Source organism: Equus przewalskii, chromosome 8 (assembly GCF_037783145.1).
Source record: "Equus przewalskii isolate Varuska chromosome 8, EquPr2, whole genome shotgun sequence".
Lineage (NCBI taxonomy): Eukaryota > Metazoa > Chordata > Mammalia > Perissodactyla > Equidae > Equus > Equus przewalskii.
The window spans coordinates 27277892-27303370 of NC_091838.1; the positions used below are offsets into that span (position 1 = coordinate 27277892).

The 25479-nt window shown below is 37.8% G+C and overlaps 2 protein-coding genes across 8 annotated transcripts in view; one reads left to right on the top strand and one right to left on the bottom strand.

Moving 5' to 3' along the window:
• The window catches only part of LOC103561805 (short-chain dehydrogenase/reductase family 16C member 6-like), a 45876-nt gene extending 21336 nt beyond the window's left edge, over positions 1 to 24540 (top strand). The window contains exons 7-8 of the mRNA XM_070630581.1: positions 19513 to 19638; positions 21309 to 24540. Of these exons, the coding sequence (XP_070486682.1) occupies positions 19513 to 19638; positions 21309 to 21435 (253 nt within the window). The 3' untranslated portion in view covers positions 21436 to 24540. The remainder of the gene's footprint in view (positions 1 to 19512; positions 19639 to 21308) is intronic.
• LOC139085059 (uncharacterized) overlaps positions 1 to 25479 on the bottom strand; it is a 77622-nt gene that overhangs the window by 41008 nt on the left and 11135 nt on the right. For 6 of the 7 annotated variants that reach the window (XM_070630587.1, XM_070630584.1, XM_070630586.1 and 3 more), the window contains exon 2: positions 17270 to 17426. In XM_070630587.1, coding sequence (XP_070486688.1) covers positions 17388 to 17426 — 39 coding nt within the window. In that variant the 3' untranslated portion in view covers positions 17270 to 17387. Of the gene's footprint in view, positions 1 to 14890; positions 17427 to 25479 lie in introns of those variants that run through there. The other variant, XM_070630582.1, reaches the window with a different exon arrangement.

Below are 25479 nucleotides of genomic sequence, written 5' to 3' on the forward strand. Positions count from 1 at the left end.
CAATTTAGATCCCTTTTATTTCTTTTTCTTGCCTGATTGCTCTGGCTAGGACTTTGAATTACTGTGTTAAATAAGAGTGGTGAAAGTGGGCATCCTTGTCTTATTCCTGTTCTCAGAGGAATAGCTTTCAGTTTTTCACCATTGAGTATGATGTTAGCTGTGGTTTTGTCATATATGGTCATTATTATGTTGAGGTTCTTTCCTTCTACACCCATTTTATTCAGAGTTTTTATCATAAATGGATGCTGTATCTTGTTAAGTACTTTCTCTGTGTGTACTGAGAGGATCGTGTGATTTTTATTCTTCATTTTGTTAACGTAGTGTCTCATGTTGATTGATTAATGGATGTTGAAGCATCTCTGCATCCCTGGAATATATCCCACTTGATCATGGTGTATGCTCCTTTTAATGTACTGTTGTATTCGATTTGCTAATATTTTATTGAGGATTTTTGCATCTATGCTCATCAGTGATATTGGCCTATAATTTTCCCTTTTTCGTGTTGCTTTGTCTGGTTTTGGTATCAGGGTAATGCTAGCCTTGCAGAATGAGTTAGAAAGCTTCCCCTCCTCTTCAATATATTGAAAGAGTTTGAGAAGGATAGGTATTAAGTCTTCTTTGAATGTTTCATAGAATTCACCAGGGAAGATGTCTAGTCCTGGGCTTTTTGAGGGGGAAGGTTTTTGTTGTTGTTTCTTGCTGAGGAAGGTTTGCCCTAAGCTAACATCTGTTGCCAATCTTCCTCTTTTATTCTTTTTTTTAATGTGAGCTGCTCCCACAGCATGGCTGCTAACAGATGAGTGGCATAGGTCCACACGTGGGAACCGAACCCAGGCTGCCAAAGCAGAGCACGCCAAACTTAACCACTAGGCCACCAGGGCTGGCCCTTTTGCTGAGGTTCTTGATTACTGTTTCAATCTCCTTGCTAGTGATCAGTCTGTTCACATTTTCTTTCTTCTTTATTCAGTTTTGGGAGGTTGTACAATTCTAAGAAGTCATCCATTTTTTCTAGATTATCCAATTTGTTGGTATATAGCTGTTCATAGTATTCTTATAATGCTTTGTATTTCTGTGGTGTCTGTTACAATTTCTCCTCTTTCATTTCTGATATTATTTTTCTGAGCCTTCTTTTTTCTTGGTGTGTCTAACTAACAGTTTGTCGATTTCGTTTGTCTTTTCAAAGCACCAGCTCTTGGTTTCGCTGATTTTTCCTTTTTTATTTTTTTTAAGTCTCTATTTCATTTATTTCTGCTCCAATTTTCATTATTTCCTTCCTTTTAATAAGCTGGGGCTTCATTTGTTCTTCTCTTTCTAGTTCCTTTACATGTATTGTTAGATAGTTTATTTGAAGTTTTTCTTGTTTTTTGAGGTAGGCCTGTATTGCCATAAACCTCCTCTTAATTCTGCTTTTGCTGTATTCCGTAAATTTTGGCATGTTGTATTTTCATTTTCATTTGTCTCCAGGTACTTTTTGATTTCTCCTTTAATTTTTTCATTGACCCAATAGTTGTTCAGTAGCATTTTGTCTAATCTCCACATATTTATGGCTTTTCTAGTTTTCTTCTTATAGTTGATTTCTAGTTTCATACCTTTGTGGTCAGAAAAGATGCCTGGTATTATTTCAATCTTCTTTAATTTATTGAGACCTGTTTTGTGACCTAAACTGTGATCTGTCCTGGAGAACGTTCCATGTGCATTTGAAAAGAATGTGTATTCTGCCGTTTTTGCATGAAATGTTCTGTATATATCTACTAAGTCCATGTGGTTTAATGTGTCATGTAAGGCCAATGTTTCTTTATTGATCTTGTCTGAGTGATCTATCCATTGGTGTAAGTGGAGTGTTAACTCCCCTACTATTATTGTGTTACTGTCAATTTCTCGTTTTATTTCTGTTAATTATTGCTTTATATATTTAGGTGCTCCTGCGTTGAGTACATAGATATTTACAAGTGCTATGTCCTCTTGTTGGATTATTCCCTTTATCATTATGTAATACCCTTCTTTGTCTCTTGTTACAGCTTTTGTTTTAAAGTCTGTTTTGTCTGATACAAGCATTGCTACCCCAGCTTTCTTTTCATTTCCATTCACATCGGGTATCTTTTGCTATCCTGTCACTTTCAGTTTGTGAGTGTCTTTAGGTCTGAAGTGTGTCTCTTGTATGCAGCATGTATATGGGTCTTGTTGTTTCATCTGTTCAGCCACCCTGCATCTTTTGGTTGTAGCATTTAGTCCATTGACATTTAAAGTCAGTATTGATCACTAGGTACTTATTACCATTTTGTTTCTTTTTTTTCTGGGTGTTTTTGCAATTCTTCTCTGTTCTTTTCTTCTTCTCCTGCTTTCTTGCCTTATGATTTGTTGGCTTTCTTTAGTCTTATGTTTGGGTTCCTATTTCTTAACTTTTTGCGTATTTATTATAGGTTTCTGATTTTTCATTACCGTGAGGTTCACATATAATAACCTATGTAAAGAGCAATGTATGTTAAGTTGATAGTCTCTTAAGTTTGACCTCTTGCTAAAAGCCCTACACTTTTACTCCTCCCCCCACATTTATATGTTTTTTGATATCATATTTTACTTCTATTATTTTCATGTATTCCTTAACCTCTTATCATGGAAATAGATATTTTTAGTATTTTTGTCTTTTAACCTTTGTACTAGCTTTATTGGTGGTTGATCTACTACCTTTCTTGTATATTTCCCTTTACCAGTGATATTTTTCTTTGATAATTTTTCATTCCTATTTGTGGTGGTTTTTTTCCCACTTAAATAAGTCCCTTGAATATTTCTTTTAAGGCTGGTTTAGCGGTAACGAACTCCATTAGTTTTTGCTTGTCTGGAAAACTCTATTTCTCCCTCTGTTTTGAGTGATAACGTTGTTGGCTAGAGTATTTTTGCCTGTAGGTTTTTCCTTTCAGCACTTTGAATATACCATGCCACTCCCTTCTAGGCTGTAAGGTTTCTGCTGTGAAGTTGGCTGATAGCCTTATGAGGTTTCCTTTGTATGTAATTTGTTTCTTTACTCTTGCAGATTTTAGGATTCTCTCTTTAATTCTTGACATTTTAATTATAAGGTCTTCGGTGGGCCTCTTTGAGTTCATACTATCTGGTGCTCTCTGTGTTTCCTGTACCTGGATATCTGTTTCCTTCCTCAGGTTCAGGAAGTTTTCAGTTATTATTTACTCAAATAGGTTCTCTGCTCCCTTTGTCTCTCTCTTCTCCTTCTGGGACATCTAGAATACAGATGTTCATAGGCTTGATGTTGTCCCAGAGGTCCCTTAGGCCATCCTCATTCTTTTCAATGCTTTTTTCTTTTTTCTGTTCAGCTTGGGGGATTTCCTCTACTTTTCTATCCAGCTCACTGATCCATTCTTCTGTGTCATCTGCTCTGCTGTTGAGTCCCTCTAGTGATTTTTCATTTCCATTATTGTATTCCTCAGTTCTGATTGGTTCTTTTCCATATTTTCCAATTCTTTATTGAAGTTCTCACTGCATTCATCTATTCTTCTCCCAAGATCAGTAAGCACCTTTATGACTATTAGTTTGTACTCTTTATCAGGTAGATTGTTTCTCTCTGTCTCATTTAGTTCTTGTTCTGAGGATTTGTCCTATTCCTTTATTTGGATCATATTCCTCTGTCTCCTCATTTTGCCTGCTTCTCTGTGCTTATATGCATGTGTTAGGTAGATCGGCCACATCTCCTGATCTTGGAAATGTGGCCTTATGTAAGAGATGCCTTATGGGGCCCAGAAACATGCTCCCCTCTCATCACCCATGCCAAACGTTCCAGGAGTGTCCCCTGTGTGGACCACTTATGCGCTTCTATTGTGGTGGGGTTGTTCTTGCTGCTGGTGCCTGGCCCCCAGGCCAGCTGGTTGTAAGGCTCAGATGTGTGCAGCTGCTACAGCAGCTTTATTGTGTGGGGCAAGTCCTGGCATGGCTGACTGTGAGGTCTAATAGCACACAACTACTGCTGTTTTGCTGTGAAGTGAGTCAGGCTCCCAGTGTGGCTGGTTGCTAGGCTCAGGGACTCACAATTGCTGCAGACCTCTGGTGGGGCTCTCTGCCTCACATAGCTGTTGTCACACTCTCTCAGGAGAACAGACGGGTTGGGCTGGTCCCAGGCACAGCAGCACACAAGGATTTCAGGTGTTGTGAGGTGAAACAAATCCACTGTGTGACTTTTTGAGATGGCCAACAGCACAAATCTGCTGTGGCCGACATGCCCCACTACCTGCAGAACCATATGCACACCATGTAGGCCCACACAAAGACTTGTACGTAAATGTTCGTAGCACCATTATTCATAATATCCAAAAAGCGGAAACAACTCAAAAGTCCATCAACCAGTGAAGTGATAAATGTGGTACATCTGTACAATGAAGTATTATTAAGTCATTAAAAAAATGAAGTACTGATACATGCTACCACATGATGAACCTTGAAAACATTATGATACTTACAAGCCAAGCACAAAAGGCCACATATGGTATGATTCCATTTATATGAAATGTCCAGAATAGGCAAATCTACAGAGACAGAAAGTGGCTTATTGGTTGTCAGGAACTGGAGGAAGGGCAAATGAGGAGTGATGGATAATGGATACAAAGTTTCTTTGGGGAGGGGTGAAAGAAGTCTGGAATTAGGCAGTGATGAACGACTTTCTGAATATAGTCATGTGCTGCATAACAACGTTTTGGTCAATGATGGGCCACATATATGTCAGTAGTCCCATAAGATTAGCACCATATACCCTAGGTATGTAGCAGGCTATACCATCTAGGTTTATGTAAGTACACTACATGATGTTTGCACACTGACAAAATAGCCTAACTACACATTTCTTAGGACATATTCCCACCATTAAGTGACATGTGACTATGTTCTAAAAATCACTGAATTGTATATTTTAAAAGAGTGAATTTTATGGTGTATGAATCGTATCTCAATAAAACTGTTATAAAAAATACAATGAGATAATTCTTCACAACAACTAGGATGGCTATAATAAAAAGGATAGATAATAACAATGTTAGTGAGGATATGAAAAAATTAGAACTCTCACACATTGCTGGTGAGATTGTAAACTGGTACAGCTGCTTTGGAAAATAGTTTGACAGTTCCTCAAAATGTTAAACATGGAATTACCACATGGCCTAGCAATTCCACTACTAGGGATATACCTAGAAGAAATGAAAACATACATCCCTACCAAAACTTGTACAAAAATGTTCATATAGCCTTATTCGTAACAGCTAAAAAGTGGAAGCAATCCAAATGTCCACAAACTAATGAATGAATAACCAAAATGTGACATATCCATACAGTGAAATATTTTATATGGTGAAATAATGCAGCAAAAAATCAACAAAAGCATTCTATGAGAAGCAATTGGCTACAACTGTCCCTCAGTATCCATAGAGGATCGGTTCAAGGACCCCTGTGGATACCCAAATCCACGGATGCTCAAAGCCATTATATAAAATGGTGTGTTATTTGCATATAACCTATGCACATCCTCCATATACTTTAAATCATCTCTAGATTACTTACAATACCTAATTTAATGTAAATGTTATGTAAATAGTTGTTATACTCTATTGTTTAGGAAATAATGACAAGAAAAAGTGCCTGTACATGTTCAGTACAGACACAACCATGGTAAGCCTTTCCATCTGCAGTTGGTTGAATCTGCAGATGAGCAACAGAGGGTTGACTATGCATGCAATTCACAATATTTTATTATTATTTGCAAATTTTACATTATAAATTCTTTATATAGATAAAATTTATAAGTTTATATATACACATAATGTATATGTGTGTGTATATATATATACAATGTACGTATATATATACATTTTTTTTTCAGTTTGATTTGTGCTAATTCCCTCATTTACAGAATTAGTGTGCCTTGTCTCTGATTGGCCAGGCCAACTGTTTAGACCATTTATTGTCGCAGTATTATTGCTAGTCCACTTTCCTCTTTTAACTGTCACAATAACTTCCAAACCTTGGCTGACTGCCTCTCCACTCAGGGTCAACATCTTTCATCATAAAGCACGCAAAGTGATTAAGCCTCAACACTTGGCAGCACAGAAGTCAAAGGACTTGTAGATTCATCCGCTTGTCCAGGTCCTTGCCTCACAGGCTGTCTGAACTCTTCTCCATCAGGGACCTTTTGTAGTAACAAGTGCTGAGCTTGTCTTTGGCATTGACTCAAGGCTAAGAACGAGACGAACACAGCTTTCTGAACTGCCTGGGAATACACACCCATCCTCCCACCCACCCGTGTTCTCCAATCCTAGTGTAAATCCAAGTAAGTCAGAAGGTGAAGTTTCTGTCTCATTTTACACCTTCCTGACTAGCCAGTAACATAAATATAGCTAATGGTAATACTTTTCTCATAATTATTGAGTATTGATCATTTTCCAGAGATTGTGCTAAGCACTTTTCAAGTGTCATCCCATTTAATTCTCACAACCATATAAAGTACACACTATTATTACCTCCATTTTATAGGTGAGTGAACTGAGGTAAGGAGTTATGTGGTAACACACTCAAGGCCACATAAGCAAAAGAGCTGCATTCCAGATTTGCACCAAGGCAATCTGAATAGAGAGTCTGCTTAAATACCACGCTAAATATATAATATGTAAAAATAAAAGGCAAATAACAAATCGAGAGACAATATTTTCAATATATATAATAATTATCAGCCTTAGCATATAAAGAGATAGAAAGGATAGGAAGAGGCAGTTTATGACAGAATTATGAAAGCTAATAAGCACATAAGAAATCTCTACATAAATGAGTAAAGAGATTTCAATATGAAAATATAAAGTTTTACTGAGCATATTGGAAATATTTTTTTACAGTAATATATAGCATTGGCCAGTGTATAAGGAAAATTTCCACATTCATAAATCATGAGAATGTAAAGTGTTCTTCACTTTTGGAAGAGACTTGGCGTTAGAAATTGCCTATCTTTTGGCCCAACAACTTTATAATTAAGATTTTATCCCAAGGAAATAATTGTGGATGTGTATCGAGAATTATCTACAGAGATGATCATTGCAATACTGCTTTTTCCTCTCAGCTTTACTGAGATATAGTTGACATATAGCATTGCATTAGTTTAAGGTGTACGACATAATGATTTGATGTATGTTTATACTGCAAAAGGATTACCACAATAAGGTTAGTTAACATCCCTCACCTCACATAGTTACAATTTTGTTTTCTCGTGATGAGAACTTTGAAGAACTACTCTTTTAGCAACTTTCAAATATACCATATTATATTGTTAACCATAGTCACCATGCTGTACATTATATCCTCACAACTTCTTTATCTTATAACTGAAAGTTTGTACCTTTTGACCAACCTTCACCCATTTCTCCTCCCCCTACCCCCCACCTCTGGCAACCCCAATCTGTTTTCTGTTTATAAGAGTTTAGTTTTTTTAGATTTCACATATAAGTGAGATCATACACTATTTCTCTTTCTCTGTCTGACTTACTTCACTTAGCATAATGTCCTCAAGGTCCATCTATACCAATGCAAATGGCAAGATTTTCTTTTTATGGCTGATTTATACTTCATTGCATGTGGCCACAAATTTACATTCTCACCAACAATGCACAAGGGTGTCCTTTGCTCCACATCCTCATCAACACTTGTTATCTCTTGTCTTTTTGATAATAGACATTCCAACAGGTGTGAAGTGACATTTCACTGTGGTTTTACTTTGCACTTCCCTGATAATTAGTGATGTCGAGCACTGTTTCATATACCTATTGGCCATTCAAATGTCTTCTTTGGAAAAATGTCTATTCAGTTTCTCTGCCCTTTTTTGTGAGGAAGATTGGCCCTGAACTAACATCTGTTGCCAATCTTCCTCTTTTTGCTTGAGGAAGATGTCCCTGAGCTAACATATATGCCAGTCTTCCTCTGTTTTTAATGTGGGATGCCACCACAGCATGGCTTGATGAGCAGTGCTAGGTCTGCTCCCGGAATCTGAAACTGCAAACCCTGGACCATGGAAGCAGAGCACACAAACTTAGCCACTACGCCACCAGGCTGGCCCCATCTCTGCCGACTTTTTAACCAGGTTGTTTTTTTCAGTGTTGAGTTATATGAGTTCTTTATATAGTTCAGATATTAACCCCATATCAGATATATGATTTGCAAATATTTTCTCCTACCCTATAGGTTACTTTTTCATTTTGTTAATGGTTTTCTTTGCTGTGCAGAGGCTTTTTAGTTTGATGTAGTCCCACTTGGTTTTTTTGCTTTTGTCTTTGCCTTTGGTGTCAAATCCAAAAGTCCAATGCCAAGACTGATTATCGTGTTCTTCTGGGAGTCTTATGGTTTTAAGTCTTATGTTCGAGCCTTTGATCCATTTTGAGTTAATTTTTGTGTATGGTGTAAAATAGTGGTCCAGTTTCATTCTTTTGCATGTGGCTGTCCAGTTTTCCCAACACCATTTATTGCAGAGACTATTCTTTCTCCATTGTAGATTCTTGGCTCCTTTGTGGTAGATTAATTGACCATATATGCATAGGTGTATTTCTGGGCTCTCTATTCTGTTCCATTGGTCTATGTGTTTGTATTTATGCCAATACCATACTATTTCGATTACTAGAGCTTTGTAATATGGTTTGAAATCAGGAAGTGTGGTGCCTTCAGCTTTGTTCTTCTTTCTCGAGATTGCTTTGGTTATTCTGGTTTTTTTGTGATTCCACACAAATTTTAGGATTATTTGTTCTGTTTCTGTGAAAACTGCCATTACAATTTTCATAGGGATTGCATGGAATCTGTAGATGGCTTTTGGCAGTATGGACATTTTAACAATATTGACTCTTCCAATCCATGAGTATGGAATATCTTTCCACTTACTTGTGTCTTCTTCAATTTCTTTCATCATCGTCTTATAGTTTTCAGTGTACAGATCTTTCACCTCCTTGGTTACATTGATTTCTAGCTATTGTATTCTTTTTGATACAATTGTAAATAGGATTTTCCTTTTTTTTTTCCTTCTGCTTTTTCTCCCCAAATCCCCTCAGTACATAGTTGTATATTTCAGTTGTGGGTCCTTCTAGTTGTAGCATGTGGGACACTGCTTTAGCATGGCCTAACGAGTGGTGCCATGTCTGCACCCAGGATCCGAACCGGCAAAACCCTGGGCCGCTGAAGCGGAGCACAAACTTAACCACTCGGCCATGGGGCCAGCCCCAGGCTTGTTTTCTTAATTTCTCTTCTGATAGATCATTATTAGGGTATAGAAACACAACTGATTTTTGTATATTAATTTTGTATCCTGCAACTCAGTTGAATTCATTTATTAGTTCAAGCAGTCTTCTGACGGAGTCTTTAGGGTTTTATATACACCCTATCATGTCATCTATAAGGAGACAGTCTTACTTCTTCCTCTCCAATTTGGATGCCTTTTGTTTCTTTTTCTTGCCAAATTGTTCTGGCTAGGATTTCCAGTGCTATGTTAAATAAATGTGGTGACAGCGGGCATCCTTGTCTTGCTCCTGATCTTCGATGAAAAGCTATCAGCTTTCCACTGTTGAATATGATATTAGCTGTGGGCTTGCCATATATGGCCTTTATTATGTTATGGTAAGTTTCATCTTTAAAATTATTTTCTTCACTTCTTTGTTTCTAATATTATTATTAAAATAGCAGTAAGAAATGATAATATGTAAGTGCTATAAAAGAAAAAAGGTATTATGAGAGAGAATAAGGGGCATATACAGTCATACACTGCATAATGACATTTTGATCAAGGACAGATTTCATCCACAGTGGTGGTCCCACAAGTTTAGTAACATATAGCCTAAGTGTGTAGTATGGTATGCCATCTAGGTTTGTGTAAGTACACTCTATGATGTTCACACAACTATGAAATGGCCTAATGATGCATTTCTCAGAACATATCCCAGGTCGTTAAGCAGTGCATGACTGTAATTTAGAATAGGGTAAGGTGGCCAGTGATAGGCTCTCAGAGAAAGTGACATTGAAACTGAGACCAAAAGGGTAAATAGGAACCAACCAGGTAAAAAGCAAATAGGAAGAGCATCTAGGTAGCCTGCATAAAGCCTCTGGGATCAGAAAGAACCAAGAAAACTTAAGAACCTGAAAGAAGATCACTGTGTCTGAATAGAGTGAGCAAAGTAGAGAGTGAAGTCAGATGAAGTTGGAAACTATATATACATTTTTTCTCTCCAGAGGAACCATTGTTAACCATTTATCAGCACACCTCTGTTCGTTATAGTCTTCTACTTTTGTTTCTTTGAAATTCTTCATGATAAATATTTTTAAATAAAAAACCCATATAAGCTAAGGAAATGGTCATAAAGGAAAAATGTGGTATTGGGAAATTTCTAGAAAATTTGAAAGAAGTGCACCTACAAAAGAAATCTTTTTGTTGTTGTATTTTTTTTAATTGCAGTAACATTGGTTTATAACATTATATAAATTTCAGGTGTACATCATTATATTTCAATTTCTGTGTAGATTACATCATGTTTACCACCTAAAGACTAGTTGCTATCCACCACCACACACATGTGCCTAATCACCACTTTCACCCTCCACCCTCCTCCCTTCCCCTCTGGTAACCATCAATACAATCTGCTTCTATGTGTTTGTTTGTCATTTTTGTCTTCTGTGTATGAGTGAGATCATACAGTATTTGAGTTTCTCCCTCTGACATTTCACTTAGCATAATATCCTCAGTGTCCATCCAAGTTGTCACAAATGGCCTGATTTCATCATTTCTCATGGCTGAGTAGTATCCCATTGTGTATATCTGCCACATCTTCTCTATCCATTCATCCCTTGATGGGCACCTAGGTTGCTTCCAAGTCTTGGCTATTGTGAATAATACTGTGATGAAGATAGGGGTGCCTGTATCTTTATGCATTTGTGTTTTAAAGTTCTTTGGATAAATACCCAGCAGTGGAATAGCTGGATCATATGGTAGTTCTATTCTTAATTTTTTGAGGAATCTCCATACTGTTTTCCATAATGGCTGCACCCAGTTTGGACTCCCATCAGCAGTGTGTGAGAGTTCCCTTCTCTCCACATCCTCTCCAAGACTTGTTGCTTCCTGTCTTGTTAACGGTAGGCATTCTGATGGGAGTGAAGTGATATCTCATTATAGTTTTGACTTACATTTCCCTGGTGGTTAATGACATTGAACAACTTTTCATGTGCCTGCTGGCCATCAGTAAACTTTGGAGAAATCTCTGTTCAGATCTTTTGCCATTTTTTAATTGGGTTGTCTTTTTGTTGTTGAGATATATGAGTTCTTTGTATATTTGGCATATTAACTCCCTAGAATATATATGGCTTACAAATATCTTCTCCCAATTGTTAGGTTATCTTTTTGTTTTGTTGATGGTTTCCTTTGCTGTGCAGAAGGTTTTTGGTTTGATGCAGTCCCATTTGTTTATTTTTCCTATTGTTTCCCTTGCCTGGTCAGACACGGTACTTGAAAATATGCTGCTAAGACTGATGTCAAAGAGTGTACTGCCTATGTTTTCTTCTAGAAGTTTAATGGTTTCAGGTCTTTATCTTCAAGTCTTTAATCCACTTTGAGTTAATTTTTGTGTGTGGTGTAAGATAATGTCTACTTTCATTCTTTTGCATGTGGCTGTCCAGTTTTCCCAGTACCATTTATTGAAGACACTTCCCTTCCTCCATTGTATGTTCTTGGCTCCCTTGTCAAAAATTAGCTGTCCATAGATGTGTGGGTTTGTTTCTGGGCTCTTGACTCTGTTCCACTGATCTGTGTGTCTATTTTTGTACCAGTACCATGTTATTTTGGTTACTACACCTTTATAGTGTATTTTTAAATCAGGGAGTGTGATTTCTCCAGCTGTGTTCTTTTTTCTCAGAGTTCCTCTGGCTATTTGGGATGTTTTGTTGTTCCATATAAATTTTAGAATTCTTTATTCTATTTCTGTGAAAAATGTTGTTGGAACATTTATAGGGATTGCATTGAATCTGTAGATTGCTTTAGGAAGTATGGACATTTTAACTGTTAATCCTTCCAATCCAAGAGCACAGAATATCTTTCCATTTCTTTGCATCTTCTTCAATTTCTTTCAACAATGTTTTACAGTTTTCAGTGTACAGATCTTTCACCTCTTCAGTTAAGTTTATTCCTAGGTATTTTATTCTTTTTGTTGCAATTGTGAATGGGATTGTATTCTTAATTTCTCTTTCTGCTGCTTCGTTGTTAGTGTGTGGAAACACAACTGACTTTTGTATGTTGATTTTGTATCCTGCCAGTTGACCGTATTCATTTATTATTTCTAAAAGTTTTTTAGTTAATTCTTTAGGATTTTCTATATATGAAGCACATCATCTGCAAAGAGTGACAGTTTCACTTCTTCTTTTCCAATTTGTATCCGTTTTATTTCTTTTGCTTGCCTGATTGCTCTGGCTAAGACTTCCAATACTATGTTAAACAAGATTGGTGAAAGTGGGCATCCTTGTCTGGGTCCTGTTCTTAGAGGAATAGCTTTCAGTTTCTCTCCATTGAGAATGATATTAGCTGTGGGTTTGTCATATATGGCCTTTATTATGTTGAGGTACTTTCCCTCTACACCCATTTTACTCAGAGTTTTTATCATAAATGGATGCTGTATCTTGTCAAATGCTTTCTACTTGTCTATTAAGATGATCATGTGATTTTTATTCTTCATTTTGTTAATGTAGTGTATCATGTTGATTGATTTGCAGGTGTTGAACCATCCCTGCATCCCTGGAATAAATCCCACTTGATCGTGGTGTATGATCTTTTTAAAGTATTGTATTTGCTTTGCTAGTATTTTGTTGAGGATTTTTGCATCAGTGATCGTCAGGGATATTGGCCTGTAATTTTCTTTTTTTGTGTGTGTTATCCTTGTCTGGCTTTTGTATCAGGGTAACGTTGGCTTCATAGAATGAATTAGGAAGCTTCCTCTTCTCTTCAATTTTTCTGGAACTGTTTGAGAGGGATAGGTATTAAGTCTTCTTTGAATGTTTGCTGGAATTTACCAGGGAAACCATCTGGTCCTGGACTTCTATTTTGTGGGAGGTTTTGATTATTGTTTCAGTCTTCTTAGTGGTGATTGGTGTATTCAATTCTCTATTTCATCTTGATTCAGTTTTAGAAGGTTGTATGATCCTAAGAATTTATCTATTCCTTCTAGATTGTCCAATTTGTTGGTGTATTGCTTTTTGTAGTATTCTCTTATAATCTTTTGAATTTCTGAGGTGTCCGCTTGTAATTTCTCCTCTTTCATTTCTGATTTTATTTATTTGAGCCTTCTCTTTTTTTCTTGGTAAGTCTAGCTAAAGGTTTGTCAATTTTGTTTATCTTTTCAAAGAACCAGTTCTTGGTTTCATTGATTTTTTTCTACTGTCTTTTTAGTTTCATTGATTTCTGCTCTGATTTTTATTAATTCCTTTCTTCTACTGACTTTGGACTTTGTTTGTTCCTCTTTTTCCATTTCCTTTAGGTGCACTGTTAAATTGTTTAATTGAGATTTTCATTGTTTGTTGAGGTAGACCTGTTTCAATATAAACTTCCATCTTAGAACCACTTTTGCTGTATCCCATAGATTTTGGCATGTTGTACTTTTATTTTGATTTGCCTCCAGGTATTTTTTTATTTCTCCGTTGATCTCTCCAGTGACCCAATTGTTGTTCAGTAGCATTTTGTTTAATCTCCACATATCTGTGGCTTTTCTGATCTTCTTCATGTAGTTGATTTCTAGTTTCATACCTTTGTGGTCAGAAAAGATGCTTCGCATTATTTCAGTCTTCTTAAATTTATTGAGACTTGTTTTGTGGCCTAATATGTGATCAATCCTAGAGAATGTTTCATGTTCATTTGAAAAGAATGTGTATTCTGTGGTTTTTAGATGGAATGTTCTGTAAGTCCATCTGGTTTAATGTGTCATTTAAGGCCAATGCTTCCTTACTGATCTTTTGTTTGGATGATCTATCCATTAGCGTAAGTGGAGTATTAAATTCCCCTACTATTATTGTGTTACTGTCTATTTGTCCTTTTATGTCTGTTAATTTCTTTATATATTTAGGTGCTCCTATGTTGGGTGCATAGACATTTACAAGTGTTATAGCCTCCTGTTGGATCGTTCCCTTTATCTTTATGTCCTGCCCTTCTTTGTCTGTTGTTACAGTTTTTGTTTTAAAGTCTATTTTGTCTGACATAAGTATTCTACCCCTGATTTCTTTTCATTGCCATTTGCATGGAGTATCTTTTTCCATCCTTTCACTTTCAGTTTGTGTGTCTTCAGGTCTGAAGTGTGTCTCTTGTATGCAGCATATACATGGGTCTTGTTTTTTATCCAATCAGCCACCCTATGTGTTTTGTTTGGAGCACTTATTCCATTGACATTTAAAGTGGCTATTGATAAGTATGTGCTTATTGCCATTTTGCTACTTTTTTTCTGGGTGTTTTACTAGTTCTTCTCTGTTCCTTTGTTCTTCTCTTGCTCTCTTCCCTTGTGGTTTGATGGCTTTCTTTAGTATTATGTTTGGGCTCCTTTCTCTTAACTTTTTGTGTATTTATTATAGGTTTCTGATTACCATGAGGTTTATATATAATAACCTATGTATATAGCAATCTACCTTGAGTCAATGGTCTCTTTAGTTTGACCTCTTTATAAAAGCTCTACTCTTTTACTCCCCTCTTTTCACGTTTTATGTTTCTGATACCATAGCTAACCTCTTTTTTTGTGTGTATCCATTATCCCCTTATCATTGAAATAGGCAATTTTAATACTTTTGTCTTTTGACCTTCATGTTATCTTCATACGTGGTTATCTGCTACCTTTATTGTATATTTGCCTTTACCAGTGACTTTATTGCCTTTTTTTTTTTTTGGATAATTATCTTATTCCTAATTGTGGTCTGCTCTTTCCCACTTAAATAAGTCCCTTTAGCATTTCTTGTAAAACTGGTTTCTTGGTGATAAACTCCTTTAATTTTTGCTTATCTGGGAGACTCTTTACCTCTCCTTCTATTCTGAATGATAACCTTGCCGGGTAGAGTATTCTTGGCTGTAGGTTTTTTCCTTTGAGCACTTTAAATATATCGTGACACTCCCTTCTAGCAAGTAAGGTTTCTGCTGAGAAGTCAGCTGATAGTCTTATGGGGTTGCCTTTGTATGTCACTTATTGCCTTTCCCTTGAGGCTTTTAGGATTCTCTCTTTATCTTTAATTTTGGACATTTTAATTATAATATATCTTGGTGTGGGCCTCTTTGGGTTTATCTTGTTTGGTGCTCTCTGTGCTTCCTATAACTGCATGTCTGTTTCGTCCTTAGGTTAGGAAAATTTTCAGCTTTATTTCTTCAAATAGATTCTCTGCCCCTTTGCCTCTCTCTTCTCTTTCTGGGATACCTATAATACGAAAGTTAGTGCAGTTGATGTTCTCTCAGAGATCCCTTAGCCTGTTCTCGTTCTTTTTAATTCTCTTTTCTTTTATCTGTTCGGCTTGGATGATTGCCTCTAATCTTTCATACAGCTCACAGATTCATTCTTTTGTGTCATCTACTCTGCTATCGTGTCCCTCTAGTGAATTTTTCATTTCCAAGATTGTAGTCTTCATTTTTGATTGGTCCTTTTCTATATTTTCCAATTCTTTGTTGACATTCTCACTGAGTTTATCCATTCTTCTCCCAAGATCAGTGAGCATCCTTATGACTTTTTGTTTGAACTCTTTGTCAGGTGGATTGTTTACTTCTGTTTCATTTAGTTCTTTTTCTGAGATTTTGTCCTGTTCCTTTGCTTGGAACATATTCCTTTGCCTCCTCATTTTGCCTCTTTCTCTGTGTTTATATCTATGTACTAGGTGGGTCAGCTATGTCTTCTGATCTTGCAGAGGGAGCCTTATGTAAGAGATGACTTATGAGGCTCAGCAGTGTGCTTCCCTCTTGTCACCAGTTCCTAATGTTCCAGGAGTGACCCATGTGGGCTACATGTGTCCTTCTCTTGTGGCTGGGTTGCTCTTGCTGCAGGTGCCCAGGGAGGCTAAGCTGTCCCCCTGGCCAGCTGGTTGTAATTCTCAGCTGCACGTGGCTGCTATGGACACTTCAGTCACTTTATTGGGTTTGAGGAGCCCCAGCACAGTTGGCTGCAGGGTCTAAAAGCACAGCCCTGTTGCAGTTTTTCTATTAAGTGAGTAGGTCCCCAGAGTGGCTGGTTGCTAGGCTCAGGGGCTTACAATTGCTGTAGGCCTCCAGCCTGCAAGGCTGTTATCAGCTCTCTCAGGATTGCAGCTGAGTGGGTTTTACCCCAGGCACGGGAGCACCTACTTGTTTCAGGCATTGGAAGGTAGGTCCGATCCCCTATGTGGTTGTTTGGGAAGCATAAGTCTTCTGCAGCTGACAAGCCCCACAGCCCGCAGGTCAAAACACACCATCAACATGGTCCTGGCCCATGCACATGTCCCAACCCCCTGAAGTGGACCCAGTTGCCCCACTGCAGAGGTCCCCAGACACTCTACCAATGTCCCACACACTCCACACACTCCTTGCTCATGCCGTGCCCCACAGAGGTAGACCCCTTGCCTGCCTGCAGGGGATACAGGCACCCAGTATGTAAGTCCATAAGTTGCCCAAAGGCTTGCTGTTGGGTAGGGCCAGTCCCTAGGGCACACTGCCTGCTCTGGCTGAGCTGGACTAAATTGGCCATCTAGTGGGGGGGGGGGGGGGCGGGGGCAGACCCTGGGCTAACAGGCCAGGGGAAGAACTCCAATGGCATCTGCAAGTGTCTATGACAGCACACCTGTACTAGGTGACAATAATGTCTGCTGCCAATGTCTCTGCCCCTGGAGAGGTCTCACCTCTCACCAAGATGAGCCCAAACTCTATCAGATGAGTCTGTTTTCAAAAAAGGACTGTGCACCTTTGTGTCTGGTGATTTTACGTTGCTTTCTGAAATAGGTGAATTTGTGTGTGGGTCCTTCAAGAGCCAGCTTTTTTCTGCTTATGCCCAATAGCTTTTCTAGGGATATTCCCCATTGTAGCTAATAGCCAGCAAACCAGATATTATGAGACTCATCTCAGTTGTGCTGGGTCCAAAGGATGCTTATAGCAGTAACGCTCTCCCACTCAGTTCCCCCCACTCCTCCAGGGAAGGCTGCATACTTTAGGATTGCTCCCAGTGAGCTGTGAAGCTCCACGGCTTATGAAGGTGGGTTTTTTTCCCCTCCAGAAAGGAATTTCTGCCTCTCCCACCTCAGTCAGGACTGTCCCTTGTTGCAGGAGTTCTTTTTATCCAGTTTTCAGTTCTCTCTCAGGGGTAATTGTTCCAAGAATAGTTGTAAATTGGTTGTGTCCATGGGAAGAGGTGAGTTCAGAGTCTGGCTATGCTGTCATCTTGACACCAACCCTCCTACAAAAGAAATATAAACAGGAGAGTTAGAAAGCTCTGGGGTTAAGCAGTCATTAAAGTCAATAAGAAAGTTTACCTGGTCAGAGTGGACAGCCGTGAATGGGAGGAAGAGTTTCAAATGGTGAAAGAAGAAATGACACCTTTGCATTGGCTAAGGAAGTTTTTCTGACAACTTAACATAACATTAGGATAAAAGCTAGATCACAGAATGAATGTGACCAGCTGAGAGAAGGTGGAATGGTAGCTAGGGAAGGGAGTGATGTTAAATGACGGCTTTTGTAAACTTGGAGTCTGTATGCACATAAAAGCTAAAAACAAAGTCTCCAGAAAAGTAAAGACTAATAATCCTAAAATGGTACGGTACGAAAGAAACAATGATGTGTAGATGATATTTTTCTAGCTTTATTGAGATATGATTGACATATAGCATTTCGTAAGTTTAAGATGCACAAATGTGTTGATTTGATACACTTATTTACTGCAAAAAGTTTACTACCATTGCATTAGCTAACAGCTCCATCCCATCAATTAATAACTATTTATTCGTTGTGGTAAGAACATTAAAGACCTACTCTCTTAGCAACATTAAAGAATATAATACAGTATTATTATTATTAGCTGTAATCAGCATGCTGTACATTAGATCCCCAGAAATTCTTAATTTTATAACTGGACGTTTGTGCCCTTTGGTCAACATCTCCCCATTTCCTTCTCTCCCCAGGCCCTGGTAGCCACCACTCTACTCTCTGTTTCTCTGAGTTTGGCTTTTTTAGATTCCACATATAAGTGAGATCATATGCAATTTGTCTTTCTCTGTCTGATTATTTCACTTCATATAATGCCCTCAAGGTCCATCAAAGTTGTCACAAATGGCAGGATTTCCGTCTTTCTCATGGCTGAATTATATTCCATTGTGTGTGTGTGTGTGTGTGTGTGTGTGTGTGGTACCACATTTTCTTTATCCCATCTTCTGTTGATGGACACTTAGGCTCTCTCCATATCTTAGCTATTGTGAATAATACCACAATGAACATGGTAGTGCAGACATCTCTATGAGAAGCTGATTTCAATTCCTTTGGATACCCAAAAGTGGGACTGCTGGATCATACGGTAGTTCTATTTTTAATTTTTTGAGGAACCTCCATAAGGTTTTTCATAGTGGCTACACTAATTTACATCCCCATTAACAGTGAATAAGAGTTTCCTTTTCTCCCTACCCTCACCAACACTAGTTATTGCTTGTCTCTTTGATGCTAGCTATTCTAACAGGTGTGAGGTGACAAGTCGTTGTGGTTTTGATTTGCATTTCCCTAATTACTAGTGATGTCGAGCACCTTTTCACGTACATTTTGACCATTTGTATGTCTTCTTTGGAAAACTGTCTTTTAATAAATGTTGGAGCCCTTTAGGCTATAGTTCTGAGGAACTTTTAGGAGACTAAACTGTAAAGACTAATTACCTACATTCAATTATGAGAAATCAATCCAATTTCAAGAATTAACTGAGATAAACAGAATTTTTTTGAAGAGGTGAGGTTCAAATAATAGAAAATCATAATATAAAAGTATAGAATATCAAAGTAATACTTTATGGGAGCTATATTTATACACTCATCCCATTTCAACTGCAATTGATTTCACAAACATCTAATTCTACTTAATGTTTTAACAATGGTCTACCTACAATGAAGACATGTTACACATGCTCAAGAGATTCTGGGGTTTTTTGTAAAACAGTCTTTGCAATTTTGCTTCTTAATAGTATACAATTACTTGATGTTTGGGATGAAGGAGAGGGAAGAAAAATATTTTAAAAATCTAAAACAATTCCTTCCATATGTTCAGACTATCACATCACAGAAAATCAATAAAGGCAGGGAGTTCACTCCAGGGAATTAAATGTATTAGCACTGGTCCCAGTACTGCTCATGAGAGAAAACACAAGGTAGTTCCTAATATTTACATTTTGTTTGAAAATTTACAGCTATATGTTATAACCCCCATCTCAAATTTAATAATTAGTGCTCATGGTGACAGCAAAAAAAGACTACTCTGACAATATACTTTTTTTGTTATTTTTATCCCAGGTATCCACTTCTGTTGCCTCTACTGGACCCGGAGGATGTGGCCCAAACAATTTTAAATGCTATTTTAGAGGAACAATTATACGTAATAATACCAAAAATCATAACATTCACATTGTTCCTTAAACAGTAAGTTAATAATGACCTATCATTTTGGCTATTTGTGAACAACTTGTCCCATCATTGCTATCTTTTTTGCCAGAAAGCAACTTCATATTTTTTGAAATGATAAAAGAAAGATCTTTAATAGCACAAGGACAATTTATTAGACTCTTGTTAGCTGCGTGTTGGTTACTCCAGACACTGAGAAAATTTAGCAAGTATTAGGCCTTACAGAGTATAAATTATTTGCTTCAGCAGAAACAAATAGCACCAAATTTTTTTTTTTTTAGTGAATTCTTTTAGTTCAACTAATATAGAATTCTATTTTGAAAACAAAGGACAAAAAAACCTGAGTAAACAAAGGACCAAAAAACCTGAGTGTGTTGCCAGAAAAATATTAAGGATATTTGGCAAATTCCTCATTTCATTTAGTGAATGAGCACCTACAACTTCATGCAGGGCAATGTTATGAGTTCCAGAGCATTCGTGCATGGATTGGGCCAGGCCCCCTGTCTTCTCTGGAGAGAATACAGACAATGTCTAATTCACTGAGTGCCTACATGTGTCAGACTCTGCGTGACAGCTTTGTATGCGTTTTATCACACTTAAGGAATCTGAGGCTTAAAGAGAATACGTGATTTTTGTGCGATTAAACAGTTAATAAGTGCTGGAACGAAGTTCCAAGCCAAAGTTTCAAATTTGATTGCAGATCTTACCATGAGGATATATTCCTCCCCCGTTGTAAGTTACTAGCAGAGTAGAAAACACAACCAGTAAGTCACTATTATAAAATTGTTATTAATAAATCTAGTACTTTCTTTACTATTTATACCTTATTCAACATATTTTTGTGACATGTTGGGTTTATTCATGCATTCACTGAACATATATATACACAAGGAAGTTCTAAGATGGCACCTTCTATTCATCCGTACTTCAGAGCTGCCCTGACTGCTTAGCTTGGTCAGAGTTCCTGATCTTCCATCCCATCACACCTGTCCCTGCCTTTTGTAGCACTCATCGTTCCTAACGTTGCTTGTATAACATCTGTCCTCCTGGCTAGCTTGCATGCTCCATGAGGACAGGACACAGTTTCTGAATTGTTTCCTGCTCCATGCTCTGGGCTTAACACAGTACCTAACCCAGAATGTGCCCACAATAAATATTTGCTAAGTTGGGTTGAGTTGAACAGAACTGAGCTGATCTAAGCAGCACTAAGCCTAGATCTAAGTTGATCTAAGCAGAACCAAGCTGAAGGTAAAGTTCCTCTATCTTCTAGGAACTAAAGTAATGGTTCTCAACCTCGGGTACACACTGGAATCACCTGGCAAACATCTAAAACTACCAGTGCCCAGGCCCGAGAAATTCTCCTCTCATCAGTCTGGCTTTCTTTCTAGCTTTTGCTACCACTTATTAGTCTAGTAAATCAGGATGACCGTAGTCTATCCACAGTACTCAGTGAGTGCAATATATGGAGAAATCATGGCCTGAGCACTGGGATTTTTCCAAGCTCCCTGGATGTTAGACAGCACTCAATGTATGTGACACATCATTTCTTTGTTCATCGCTCTCGTTTAGTGACACACAGCATGAATCAGGACAACTCACGCTTTCCGTTAATTCAAAAGTAATCTTTGCAAAGAAATCTCTTTGACCCCTTCTAAAGGATTGTGATATTTTTCTCTGCTTTTCTCTAGAATACTATCTACAGAAATGACGATTGCTCTTGCGGAGTACCTTGGAGTACACACTTGCATGGCTTCTTTCAAAGGGAGAAACAAAGCAGACGAAGTTCAGACTGAAACCGAGAGAGAACACCTATAGGTGAAGCCTTAAATGTGGTAATAAAATAAAGTGTTAGAAGGATAGACTATTTGGAACTGCTCCTAATGCTTAAAGCATTCCAGTTCACCAAGAATTACTGAGGCTTTCAAAAGTGCCAACCTTCTCGCCAGGACACGGTTTACACACAGATCATTTTTCTAGGCGTTCAAATTACGTATGCAGTTTTTGCTACCATTTTTTAGTTTGGCAAATAAGGACATCACAGCCATTCCAATGAACTAAGTGAATATAATGTATCTATAAAAATATATTAATGTAAATTGATCCTAATTTAATTTTTAAATAGACAATATATGATACTTTTAGGAAAGAGGCCATTATAGATAATGATCTTGTAAATCAGTGTTTTAGGCTGATAATTTTTCAACATCAGATTTAAAGAAACATATTAGTTTTGTGATTAAGAAAAATACAAAGTGAAGGCTTATTCGGTTGCCCATTAATTCCTACTGGAGTTGGATGACCATAACAAGGCCCTTAGTGGGATTGAATCTGCTTATTTGATAAAATAAATCTGTAACTAATCATGTCTGTTTGCATCTGAAGGTATCAAACAATTCCTAACTTCTTTCCTGCATAATGAAAAAAATTTCACATTAGACTTCTGTAAACTACTGGTTGAGAAGGCAACTTATTTTCATAATTAGGTCAATAAAATGTTCTTAACAATCATGTATTTGAACACACGATGTCAACTCCTCCCTTTAAAAAAATGTATTCTCGTTTGAATGTGCACCACACATGCCAGCCATTTGGCAAACATTCTTAACAATGGCACCTTCTGGGTTTGGCATAGTTCTTCAGCTGTAATCACTAAATATCAATCTAGCTTTACCTCCATCAGGTTCAAGAGCTAGAGAGCAGTGGTAAAACCAAAAAATGAAATTCCAAGTAAATTAAAGTACATATTTTGTTAACCAAAGCATGAGCACTCAATACATAAGACCTATCGCATTATTTGGGACACAATATTTCTATATTCATTCAAAGAAAGCATAGGTTAACTTGAGATGAACAAATTAGAGAAAAAATTTTGAACAAATAGAGGAACATTCCAAAATGCAATGCAATATTTTTAAGGAAATGAGTTATCTTTTAACAGTTCTGTTAGTAAAAACTTTGCAAAATGTTGACCCCTCTCTGCCTTCGTCAACCAAGTATTCAAATAACAATTTAAATTTTCTTTATGCCTCAGGAGCATTAACATACTTTTGTCTAACTGTGTTGACACCCAGCAACGGCTTTTGAGGTGTCATTTATCTCTAAATAAACTGGTCCACATCCCCTCACTTGGGTATCAGAAGACCTGTCCTGTCAGCTTTCACGTCACTCACCCAAGAAGGTATCTTACTACTTCTAGGTTAGGCCTGTCTTATTTTCAATTGTCCAGCCTAAGGAGAGTCTTTTATTCATTCACTTATTCATTCAACTGAGTACTATGTATGGCACTAGAAATTAGTGGTGAATAAGACAGTCACTAAATAAGGTATAGGATCATTGTGACAGCTATTAGCCACATAGGGGCTTTGGTTCAGTTTAGTATTGCCTATTTCCTAGTTAATATTGTTGGAAGTCTGGCTTCCTATCTATTAGCTTTACACTGCATAGTCTGCTCATCTGTTATCTTTCATTTGTATTTACATATTAGGAGTAAAGGGTTAACAAAACCTGCTTTTCTGCAAGAGAATTTTCTTTTAGGTTGACCCCCTAGCTCTTTTCTCTCTAGCAACGCAGTAAGAGTCACAGGTGAAATATGGCTCTAGGCAACGCTGCTTATGATGGAAAGGATCCCTGGGGCCCGCCCCGTGGCAGAGTGGTTAAGTTTGTGCGCTCTGCTTCGGTGGCCCAGGGTTTCACTGGTTCGAATCCCGGGCGTGGACCTAGCACCGCTCATCAGGCTATGCTGAGGGAGCATCCCACGTACCACAACTAGAAGGACCTACAACTAAAATATATACAGCTATGTGCTGGGGGGCTTTGGGAAGCAAAAGGAAAAATAAAATCTTTAAAGGATCCCTGATGGTATACTGCAGGCAAATCAAAGAAAACAGTGAGTAAAATACGCAATTCCCTCTTAAAATAAAGAAAAGATGTCTCCAGCAGGTGCCTCAGGTTCAAGAGCAGGAGATAGGTTCCTGAGGCGCCACGGCCCCAGTCAGCTTCAAGGCGCTCCAGGAAAGAGGGATCCCACCCTGGGGGAGAACAACTGTGCGGGGCTAGGGCAGAAGGCGCAAGGCCCCACGCAAAATAAAAAGGTGGGCCCTTTGTCCGAAAAGCAGGGAAAAAGTGCCATAAAAGGTACTAAAATATAAGGCTCTTCCTTTAAAAATATTTTATTACTTATAAAACATAACAGTGATGATTGTGATACATGGGTAACAACAAACTTACAAATTATAAAAAATTATAAAATTTTTGGTTTCGTCATTTTATAAAATATAATAAATAATACTTTATCAATATGATAACTTGATTGGTGATAAGATTTTTCTGACTTACTTTTTTGCAAATTCATTTATTAGATCATCAAAATCTATACTTTTAGCAACTTCATTTTCAATCAATGTAAGTGAAAGTGACATCTGTCACTCTAGACGAATAAAAGATTGCAGATAATTTTTAATAATTATTGTAACTTTGAAAACGAACTTTTTGCTGAAGCAATTGTTACTGGAGCTTTCAAGTGTATGTTACAGACTATGACAACATTAGGATAAATTTCTGATAAATTACTTTGAAAACTTAAAGGTTAGTGTATTTAGAGCTGGTGAATCTCATACAATAATTTTTCTAAAAATATTTAACTTTTCATACAAATCAGATGCATGTAAATCTATGTAAGTCTATGATTTCAAATGCAAATTTATACAATGGCATTTTAATGTTTCTTCTGACATTTCCTATAATTTGTAGATATCATATGAGGAACCAAAATTTATTTCATGATTTGCACATAATTCAAAATGCCTATTTATGTATTCTGTCACAGTATCTTCAATTACAACGAAAAAATTAATTTATAAATGGCGTTTCTCACTCAATTGGTTCATGGGAAATTTCAAATAAAAAGTGTTTTTTCATCCACTGCAACGATCTTTAAATTTAATTCCTCTTTCTAAGCCTGTGAATGTTTGCTTTGCAATGTAGCAGCAGTTTTCACAAGCAGAACTTCTAAATCTTTGAAGGATTTTGATAACTCTTTGATATGCTTTATTACCATGTCCAAGGGTACACTATTATTTTTCAATGATTTACTAACAAAGTTTACAGCCTGAGCACCGGCAATTCTTGTTCTGGTGCTCAGACAGGAGAGTTAATGTTTGTGCCAATGCCTTAGGGAGAGGCTGTGGGGACAGTGGGCAATCCAGCCTTACACCCCAGGTCTTAGCACTGCCTCCACTTGGAACCCTCTGTCTCCTGCAGCCACAACCACTGCCACCTCTACTTCTGCTGCTGCTTCTGCCAGCAATACCAGCACCAATCTGGGCAGTTCCAGGCCCAGCGACCTTCTTGGGGCCCTGTGACACCCCAAACTGCCTCACGTGGGCACATGAATGCAGCACCAACTGCTACATGTGCACTGGCCACTGTGCGTGTGGGCGGCTGCTGGACCACAACCCCATGTGCACACTGCCACCCAGCATACTGTCTGTGCTCGTGCACACACTCCATCGTCTTATCGAACTCAACTTACAACACACAAGTTCAAAAATAAATGATGAAGAATTTTAAGCCAGCAAAAGCAGAAGATGGGATATGATGCAGTTGGCTGATCTGCTCCTGGGGGTCGACTGTGCACTGCATGCCGGCACAACCCAGAGCCCCTTGACTACTCCTGTGCATCTCCAATGGCCTCAGGAGGATGACCAAGGGAAGGCCCTCTCACATGCTCAACATCCCACTTTGCTAGAGGTCTAGAAGCTGTTGTAGGAGGGGAATCCCTCAATTTCTAAGGAGGGGAATCCCTCATGAGGTTCAGCTGCAGCTGATTTACAGGGAGCTTTCTCCAATACAGGGAGGTTT